The sequence below is a fragment of the Clinocottus analis genome, unplaced genomic scaffold (assembly GCF_023055335.1).
Source record: "Clinocottus analis isolate CAN_PGR_092001 unplaced genomic scaffold, fCliAna1.0.p SCAF_25, whole genome shotgun sequence".
NCBI lineage: Eukaryota > Metazoa > Chordata > Actinopteri > Perciformes > Cottidae > Clinocottus > Clinocottus analis.
In genome coordinates this window covers 3,357,140-3,367,520 of record NW_027175987.1, presented here as the reverse complement: position 1 = coordinate 3,367,520, position 10,381 = coordinate 3,357,140, and the positions used below count along the sequence as shown (strand labels likewise).

The window sequence follows — 10,381 nt, the reverse complement described above, 5'->3', positions numbered from 1 at the left end:
ATCAGTGGGAAGAGAGGAACTCCATTTGTACGAAAATACAAAAATAAATAAAAAGGGAACTTGGATCCAGTTATAGATAAGAACTAAGGGAAGTTAGAAGTGAAGGAGCTATATCTGGCAATCATATTGTCAGGTGATGAGCTCATGACCTGCAAGCGTGAAGTACAGAGGTCAAAATGACACCTTAAAGTCAAGAAGAGCATTTTCTGTCGCAAATAAACGCATGATCCTGGACAATGTGCTGTTCTGACTGGAATGAGAACGTTATGCAACACTGACACTCACTGAGGTGACTGTCACAAGTCTGCATTGTTGGACTACATCCAGCTCGACCAGAGCACCCAATGGGTTCGCTGTTGCAACCACTAGCTTCTAACCTCATTTCCTCAGTCTCGGCTGGAGGTCTATGCGAAATATAAAACATCCATTCTCATTGGAACTCTCCCTTTCTGCCGTTTGGAAAGGTTTCAGGGCACCAGAGCAGCAGTCAGAGTGCAAAAGGTCGGTGTATGTAGTACTGAATGAGAATCATAGCGTCTTGGTGGTTTCTTTATTATTCCATTTAAGTCAGAAGGAAACATCCTTTTAGTCATCATCTTGGACATTAAGTATTAACCACACCTCATCCCGAACAGCAGTTACTTCTTTTATCAAAGCCTAACGATTGTAAAGTCGATCTCAGTCCGGCTAAATGCATCGTGTTGGAAATTAAATTTCAATGGCTTTGGCTAGCTTGTAAAACATTTTCAACTGAATATTGCTTTTCTGTAACATTTTCATCTTGTTGCATGCTCCATTCAACCTCTAAAGGATTTAGTGCTTTTTTTTTTAAAATATTGAAACAAGTTCAAATTGAGGTTGTCCATTAAGTCTTTCCTCCAATCACATCTTTGAGGAAGAATCATTTTATTATCAAACCATTCAATGCTGGCAAAACACTGCATATCAAGTAAAGGAGTTTGAATGGATGAACTTAAAAATGCAAAAAGATGAAAAATCTTTTATTTATAGAGTAAATTTCACCCTTTTAATCTTACAGTTCAGCTTGACGAGACACCAACAGCTTTTATTCTTATTTAGAGCATGGCCTTAAATGAACCAAACCGAAGGACTTAACTAAATATTAACACTTTTATGAAAAACACAAACACATTTGAGTTACAGAAAACATAGGCTGAAACAATACATTACATTTTAAGATTTAGATTTTATAACAGATCTTAATCAATTGTTTGCGAACACTGAGTCCTGGGGGCATTTATTAACCATTATTCAACAATAACAAATAAAATACAAAAAAAAGGACCGAGAAAAATGTATTTTAGAATGCCATGGATAATAAGAATGTGAATGAATTTACTTTTAAAAACATTTTACTCATCAGCAAAACTCCAAACATCAGTTTTAAAAAGAATGACGTCAAATTGTCAAAAATGTCGTGAAATTAAATTTCAACAAAAGCTCATTTAACGAGAATGGAAAATATCCACAACAATTCAGACAAACTGGGATAAGGAGAAGACTGGTGAGGTTAGGATCATTGACCCGGGTGTCAGGTAACATCTTAATTCACAACACAGAGCTCTGACGTCACTCCACCACAGGCCGACCTGCATATACAACACATTCTTGGCAAGTAGTTGTGTTGCACTAACAAGGGAGGTTTGACTGAATGATAAATACAAGGCAGGAGATCACTACAACACACACAACACAAAAAAGAGAAGCAATGAGAAAAATAAAGGTCTCCATCAAAAATTGGATTGGAATTGTGTAAAAAAGAATTCCTGGTTTTAAAAGAAATGTACAAAACAAGATTGTCACATCCGTCCTGATACGACCTCTTTTTTTAAACAGTCCCACTATTGTCTTCAGGCGGACATCAGTAGCGTCGGCCAAAAGCTCCGCCCTGCAACCCGCTGCCCTGCATCAGCTGGTTCTGCCTGTTGAGCGCTCCGGACAGGGACTGAGACGTTCCTGTGTTCATGTAGTTTCCACGGCCGCTGGACAAAAATACACAGACACACAATGATCGATACTGTTCCATTATAATGTAAAAATAAAAGATGCATTTTTTTATTTAAAAAAAAAGAAGGTGCAAATCCAGCTAATATTCATTGCTCACCTTGCCAGTCCTCCACGAGCTATGTGGCTCTGGCCTGGGATGGCCCCGTCTCTACCTGAAACATCAAAGCAAAAACATCAGACCTGGAATAGTTTGGGAGTCCGTCTTGCAGTTTCGTCTTGCATCATCATCCCTCGGCTTGCTACTATAATGATGCTATTTTACACTCCAATCGGGTTAGCTAAAAGGTATTTTACTTTCTAATGTACATCATGGTATCATGGAAGACGGTCAGTATAACTCGCAATACAATCATTACACACGCTAAAATAAAACAGAAGCATGCGTACCTTGCCATGTTCTGTCGCCATCTACTTTCCGACTAGAGTCCCAGTCTCGACCTCCTTCCCTAAGACAAGAAAAACATTTACATTTTATATCTTCCCTCTAGGACAAATGTCAGCACTTGACACTATTTCAGTTTTTAAGTGGCTTAAACTGAAGCCTCACCGGGGGTTGACGCGTTTGTCGTAACTTCCACTCCAGGAATCTCGGCCTTCTCTACCATGTCTCTCGGACCTGTCTGAGAAGTGCTGAAAGAAAGGACACGAGACCGCCACGATTAACTCACTGAAAATATTCATCCATTGTGACAGTAAGGAGGTCGGGGACACACACAGACACAAGCTATGCTTTAACTGCAGTAAGTGCAACTTGAGTGAAATGAAGGTCAACACTTCTTACCTGACTGTCTCTGTCTGCACCGATGCCGCGAGCGTTGTCTCGCCTGTCCCCCATCAGGTCGTCTTGGTAACGGCTCCGGTCTCTGTGGTCAAAGTCCTGGTAACGTTCCTGGCGACCGAAGTCTGAACGGCTGTAGCGGTCATCAGAGGCCATGCGCTTGTCAGGCCAGTCGTCTTTCCTAAAAGAGGAGCATCGAGTTCATCCCCTGAGCTGCTCTCTATCCATCTGACATCTACACCACACAGACTGAAGATTGAAGGGGACACAACTGTTGGTAATATTTTTGAATGATTGAGAAGTCACTTTCTGCCAGGAATACATCCATGTATCACCATCACTACCGTAGTGATGTAATATACTGTTGTGCCTTACTTTATATATTTTCCTACATTATCATTTATAGCAATGTTTTTTGTATGCTTAATTATTTTTCTTTACCTTAAGTTTATTGTAATTATGAGTGTATGGAGGACCTAGCAAAATAAGCTTTTCATTGTATGGAGTAACTGTTATCCGTGCGTCTGACAATAAAAATATCTTGAATCTTGAACACCATGTCAGTTTTTTACCTGCCATCTACATCATAGGGCCTCTTCACAGGGCGGCGGTCCTGTTCAAAGCGCAGCTGCTCCTGCTGCCGCCGCAGCTCATCGCGCTCCCTGAGGATCCTTTCCTGCTCGCGTCGCCTCTCGTACTCGATGCGTAGCCTTTCCCGCTCCAAGAACTGACGCTCCATGCGGTCTGCGTCCAGGCGCTCCTTCTCAGCCTGGGAGTCAAATCGTTCATGAGTACAGCGAGGTAAAACGAGGACATTTCTTTGGTGTATATGGGAGCAAAACAATCTAATAACAGATATTTATATTTCTGTAAGCAGTTTTTGTAAGATTTGCACCAGATACAAAAGGTTGGAAATGTGGACGACAGATGACTGACAGTACCTCCAGCCAGTGTCTCTTCCGGTTCAAGTGTTTCCTCTCTTCTTTCTCTCTGAACAGACGGATTCGCTCGCGCTCCGGGTAGTTGTCACGGTTGTCTCGGTTGTCACGGTCGCCACGGTCGCTGAAGGAAGATGGCGAAGATCAATCTCTCGGCGTCACATGTACATGTTTTTGTATAGGTTAACATTGTAAAATCATTTTGTACAAACAGCTGCAAAAGGTCATTTATTCAGACTTAAATCGAGGAAGATTTGCTTTTCATTACAGAACTAACTTAACAAAGATCTTTACTAAAAGTGAATTACGGGTTATTAATTGTTGGTCCTTACGTGAATCTGCGTCTCTCCACCTCTCTGACCTCTCGCTCTCGTTGTCTCTGCCGCTCCCTCTCTCTCTGCTCCTTGATCTGGTCGAACGACAAGATTTCTTTCTTCTCCTTACTGGGTGACTTGCGGTCACGACTTTTCGTGCTCTGGAGAGAGGAGATGATGAAAAACGTAAAATAGCTGAATACCTTATACATGACCACGGCATATTTCAGTGCGATCTTGTGAGGAAGACGCTTTCGTTCACGTACTCGTTCCTTGCTTTTGGTTTTGACGCTGATGACAGGCTCTCCTTTGGATTTGTCCATAACTACGGTCCTCTCATTTCTCCCTGTCAGACAATCAATTGATACAGTCAAGAAAAAAGGAAAATGTTTTGAAGAAGTAATCTTTCCTTCTTCTGTATTTATGTTTTCCTTCATACAATCTGCAAATGAGTACACATTTCTTACCTTTGCCATCTTTTCCATCTCCCTCAGACTTCTCATCCTTCCCTTCAGATCTACAGAAAACATAAAATGTTGAGCCAGTGCAGTAACAACTAACATATTAATCAACAGTTCAGTGAATGGTTTACTTTTCTCCTACATAGTTGATAGCTTGTCTACACCTGAGGAACCACTACTATGTTCATAGGTTATTACTGGGGCATGCCATTCTAAAAATGCTTGTACCGATCATATTTAAAAGCGCATTGGACCAAAATACAGAGCTGACGGAGCTTTTTTAGTAGGAGACTATTCTCAGAGATGCAACATCTTGTAAGGGGTCTTACTTTGAGTCAGAAGAATGTCTTCTGTCACTACCAGTCTTCTTGTCATCATTCTTGTCTGCTGGCTTCTTCCCCACAGGCTCATTTTTAGCCTGCAATGTTTAACCAAGAACGTGTTGATTCAAAAAAGCTCAATGAACAGATTACATTGCACACTGATCAGAAAATGTTTTTCTGATCAGCTTCTTTTTTAGGTATCTGATTACGCGTGCTCTTTTAACTTAATTCATTTCAGGATCCTAATCAACAAAATTATACAACTAGCAAATATAAAAATTGCCTGAGTTTACATTCAATAGTAGGCGACACAAGGCAATTGTTATATTTGATAGTTGTATAATGTCTCTAGTTGTAAACTCAAGTCTCTACTTTGACTTCAAGGATGACATTTACCAATGATTGTATTTTAGAGAGCCTCACCCACAAAATTACAACTGTAACAGAAAATCAACTTTTGGGTTTTGTTTTCTTTCTCTGGACTTTCATGTTAATGACCATTGTGTATGTATTGTTCAAGGCAAAAAATGCTTTAATAAAGTCACACACATATGGCTTGCTGAATGACTTTCTTTCTGTATGGGTTTACATTTAGAACTGCATGTCATTTGCAATGAGGATATTATTTCTCAGGTTAGCAGAATGCTTTAACTTCTCCCATTACAGCCAACAGAACTCAAATTTAACAAAAAAATATAGTTCTGCATAACAAATTGTAAGATTCACTCAGATCTATGCGGTGATCATCTGAGTGGGACCACACTGACACTCACCCGCTCCACAGAGATCATCTTGCCATGCAGCTCAGTCCTATGAAGGTGGCTGATACACTTGGTGGCCTCATCTGTTGAACCCATAGTGACAAAACCATAGCAGCGAGCCCCGGGGCTCTTGGCGTTGGTCACCACCTTGGCGCCAACAACCTGGAGGAAATGGAAAAAAATGAAGTCCTCAATTTTAGATAAAATACGAATGATCAGTAAATTCTCTGCCTTTCGTCAACAGTGTGGGATCGTCTGCGTGGACTAACCTTGCCATATTTGCTGAAGAGAGCCTTCAGATCAGTCGCTCTAGTAGTGGAAGACAGACCACTGACCCACAGATTCCTGCTACTGCTTGCTGCAGCGCTTCCAGCGGCTACAAACACAATACATTAATGAGCATATATACACACACCCACTCAATTTGAAGGCCGGGACCGGAAAAAATACACTTTATCAACTCACCCTTTTCATCTTTTGACTCAGTCTTGCCATCTTTCTCCTCAGGGCTAGAGACAAAGAAAAAACGCAATAAGCGTACAGCAGTGAAATACCTCGTACCTCTCCTCATACACCATGTGTTTTATGGTACAATACATAACCGACAGTGACCAGCCCATCATGTACCATAGTGCAGAGATTTAACAGTGAGTAAATGGAGCTATACCATATGGCAATCCGAATACTCGTTAATGGGTAATAAAGTGGGATAGATGAGCGTAAAGAATGACAAATGAAAACAAAGACAAATGCACGAAGTTTTTTTTACCTCCAAAGAGCATCCAAATTTTGCTAGCACAAAGGAGCCAATGCAACAGAGATAGCCATTTTGGTTTCTAATAGACAGAAAGCAACAAACCTCTTTTTCTGATCATCGCCCTCTACAGAAGAGGACTCTTTCACTGTGGAGGCTGAGTCCGCAGCAGCTTTCTCTTCTGTCTTCTCATCCTCCTCACCCTTCTTAGACCCCATTTCTGAATCAACAGTTTCACCCACAGTGCCTTGTTCGCTTACACTAACAGCCTGCGAGCTTTTGTTTTCAGCGTCAAATGTCTCTTCTGGGGCATTCTGGGCATCCCCAACCTCTTTGGTGAGAGTCTCATCAACATCCATGGTGCTTTCCACATCTCCAGAGGCGGCCATCTCGGACTTGGCGCCGGTGTCGGACACATTGTCTTCCCCTCCGGCGGTGGCAGCTTGCTCTTCTTCAGGGCCCGTCGCGAGGCTCTGCTGGTGATCTTCGTTAAGTGGCTCAGATAAACAAGAGCCGGCTACTTTGTCATTTTCTACGGATTTAACAGGAATAGAATGGCACAGTTTAATCACTTCTGAAAAACAGCAATGGTTAACGAGGAACTGGCAAGGCCTGGATTAGGAACGTCATGACCACTGGCCTGTGCTCTTAGAACTATGTATTTAAACGATGAAGTAGACCCTAACGAGAGACTGGAAGAGAACCCAAAGGGTGGAGGACAACTCGGCAACTGGTGCGACTAACACTTGGGCCCATTTTTCAAGTTGAACCACTTCACTGTGTTCACCTGATCCAAAGCAGACAAAGAGTTCAGTGCTGAAGAGAGCCACAAGATCAGCAGTGCAGCAGCAGATTCTTGCTGCAGTCCACCTTCTTTCAGCGTTTGACTTTCCCCAGTGTCCATTCGTGGTGATGCCAAGAACATTGGCTCAAGTCCAGTGCTTTGATATCCAGCTGATTTTCGAGTCAGAGTCTTTAAAAAGTTGTAATAGTTGATGAGTCTTGATGGATCTTCATTGTCTTGTTCTTCATGTGGCAACCTAGAAACACTGCAATCACCTGCAACAGCTCACACCTCCCTGACCATGAAATATAATTGCTGTCAATGTGAATCAAATTGTTAACCACCGTTATTTTACTACTGCAACAGCATGACTGGCAACTTAAATCAAACTTTTTACCAGGAAAATTATTAATTGTGGTTAACTAAATTTCAACACAAAGCCAGCAATTCCCTTCAGGCTTCCAGTCTCTCTTCCTGGTTGAAACTAAACTAAGTGTTTGCATTCCAAGCTCAACGCTAAAAAGATGCCTCCACCTTTTTCCAAACCATTTTCTACAGTACCTGTTACTTCTTGCACGTCATCTGCCTCTGGATCCTGAGCCTAAAAAGACAAGAATGTCTTAATGAAGGTGACAGTTTGGGAAAGTTTGCATTACCACAACGTCGCAACCTTTACATACATGAGAAATATCTGAGGGAACATACCATATCGATTGATGAGCATGGTATTTTTTCAGGCTTATCCAACATCTCAGACTCCTCCATCTGTGAAAGTGTACACAAATGCAGTCATATAAAAACGGCATTTAGAAAGATAAAAGATCAAAATTAGCACATAGGTTTGTTGTCTAATCTTTCACCTCCGGGCCTCTTGCTTCATCTTCTGACTCCAAGGTCCTGTTGTCATGTTGTTCGTTTAACTGTGCGTCTTTGTCATGTTCATCATTCAACAGAGCATCTTCGTCATTCAACAGAGCATCTTCGTCAGAGTGACAATTCCCGGCTTCATCCTCATGATCTTCAGCCGGTATCCCGTTGTCATTCTCCGTCTCATCCAGAACGTTCATGTCGAGGATGTCCATTTCCTGCATGTTCTCATGATCATCCTGAAGCTCTTCCTGAAAAAGGAAAGGAAGGAATTTGCTGAAGACACACACAAAAAACAAGTCTTTGCTGTTGTCATGAAGGGGTGATGCCAAAGCATCATTATAGTAATACTTGGACATGTGAAAAGAAGTGAAGCAATCTCACCTGGCCATAGTGAGAATCCTCCTCGATTGCACTGTCCTCTGGTTCTGGTTCATCATTCTCTTGTCTTGTATCTATAGTAGGGGGAATGCAGAATTTCTTTATTTTAAGAACATATTACAAAAGTACTCGGACAAAACAAAATTAATAAATGCCAGAACTTGTAGAAATATTTACGTTACGCCATTAACAGGTTACGCATGCAAGACTCTCCGATTCTTGCCATTTTGCCAAAAGCCGTTCTCTGTGAGGTATGCTTTTCTGATGCGTCTCAAAACAGAATAGAGATCTAAGCTCAACATTGGGCATGATTTGAGAGGAGAGCAGGCTCATTGCAGCCACAGGCTCATTGCAGCCACAAGCTCACATATCTGCACTAATTTTGTTTATCGTTATTATTTTAAAAAATACATTCAATGCATAAACAGGTTAATTGCAGTCACAATAAGCATTTTTTTGCATCAACCATTATTGTTTTTTGCACAAATTGAACTGTAGTTGCGTTATTCTAACAAAGTGATTGCACATTTTATGTTTTTGTCTGATGGAGCAATCTAGTTTAATTTTCTTTATTCTATCATTTGAAAAAGCACGGACCGAGGAGTCACAAAAAGGTATTTCAACAAAAATTCAGTATAGACCATTTTGTTACAATTTTGTTGAGGCACAAACATTTTTCTTTCTTAATGTGGGGCATGACAAAAAATGTTTGAGAACCACTGGTTAAGACCAAAAGCTCATACGGTCATCTTACATGTGTCAAAGAAAACTTTTTTGTGCGTCAGATTTTACAGGCGATGGACAATCGTAATCCAATCCAATACAACTGACAGGTCTTACATTGATACATCTTTGCAAAGTATTAGCAATGTGTTAGTGTTGGTTGGACCAAAATGTAGATACAGTCACCCAATGAACTCTACACTGTGTAGTTGAGCAAATGGAAAATAAATACAGTGAAACATTTAATTCAACTCCTTTGACATAATCATTCACTTTTGGTGAGAGACCATTGGGAACGTCTTAAAACAAGAATATTTTCTGTCCCCTGGAGTTTGATTACGTCGAGTCTGGGTGATTTCAGGTGACCATGTGACATTTGGGAAACGTAGCGGTGAAGTTTCATATTCCCATAAACGCATTAGTCATATAGTACATACATACAGAGTGTGGGTTAAACCTTTACCTTTGGAAGGCCGTTTCGGTGTCACGTTAGATTTCTTCGGGGTCGACTCCAGAGCGATTATTATCTGGTCAGGATTTCCACCCTCTTCCTCGATTGCCTGTTTGATTGCAGAGACATGGACACTTCAAACACACTGCACACAGACAAACAGTAATAAAACCAACGTCAGATAAAAAGATAGTTAGCTGGCAGCTAGCTAGCGTACAGGCACTGTCAGCGGGCCTCGGAGGCTAACACGTTAGCTTTCAGTTAAGCGTCCGTTTGGTTTGAGGACGTTCACGAAGCCACAAAAACACAGGCCTCGCAAATAACGGCAGGTCATTTGGGTTAGAGACATGCGGGGCTTAGTTGTTTTTACACGTAAACAGTTACACGACCTTTTTGAGGCGCTCAGACAGCACGCTTTTGACGCCCGTGATGTCCAGGTTCCGTTTTTTCAGCTCGGCCTTCAGATCGATAACTCTCAGCTCAGACAGTTTGCGGACCTCTGCGCCCTCAACCTTCACGTCTGCAGATGGGTCAGCCATCGTTTTCTCTTTGAAAATGTATCTTCCCCTTGCAATAATCCTTTTCAATGCACGTTATTTACTGATGCTGCAGGACGAATGGGAGCAGCTAGCTTGCAAAAGTACTGCAAAATGGAGGCCGTGATGAGCCACTCGAGTTGATTTCACGGCGCATGCGCAGTGCAACTGTAGTGCAGAGACAAGTACAAGCTCAGGATCACACAACGTGGGATGTGATGTGACGGATGTCCGAATGCACATGAGAGGCAATGAAAGTAACAAAAAGCTGAACCATACACC

General features: G+C 41.6%; 1 protein-coding gene across 1 annotated transcript; it reads right to left on the bottom strand.

Annotated features, from left to right (window-relative positions):
• Positions 1 to 984: 984 nt before the first annotated feature.
• On the bottom strand, positions 985 to 10,241 carry safb (scaffold attachment factor B). The gene is made up of 21 exons (XM_068591382.1): positions 9,953 to 10,241; positions 9,576 to 9,672; positions 8,393 to 8,463; positions 8,002 to 8,259; positions 7,847 to 7,906; positions 7,703 to 7,742; positions 6,463 to 6,889; positions 6,069 to 6,112; positions 5,873 to 5,979; positions 5,616 to 5,765; positions 4,849 to 4,937; positions 4,526 to 4,575; positions 4,325 to 4,404; positions 4,077 to 4,219; positions 3,748 to 3,868; positions 3,379 to 3,575; positions 2,810 to 2,987; positions 2,576 to 2,658; positions 2,416 to 2,474; positions 2,126 to 2,180; positions 985 to 2,003 (listed from the first exon to the last, which is right to left on the bottom strand). Exons 1-21 carry the CDS (start codon positions 10,100 to 10,102, stop codon positions 1,883 to 1,885), a joined length of 2,580 nt encoding a protein of 859 aa, XP_068447483.1. The 5' UTR covers positions 10,103 to 10,241; the 3' UTR covers positions 985 to 1,882.
• Positions 10,242 to 10,381: the final 140 nt, after the last annotated feature.

What these genes read in the sequence shown, in the direction of transcription:
- safb (XM_068591382.1), bottom strand. Translation starts at nt 10,102, where the DNA reads ATGGCTGACCCATCTGCAGACGTGAAGGTTGAGGGCGCAGAGGTCCGC. An exon ending in ATGAAGCAAGAGGCCCGGAG is followed by an intron (nt 7,907 to 8,001) that starts GTGAAAGATTAG and finishes ACACTTTCACAG; the next exon opens with ATGGAGGAGTCTGAGATGTT. An exon ending in AGATGATCTCTGTGGAGCGG is followed by an intron (nt 4,938 to 5,615) that starts GTGAGTGTCAGT and finishes TAAACATTGCAG; the next exon opens with GCTAAAAATGAGCCTGTGGG.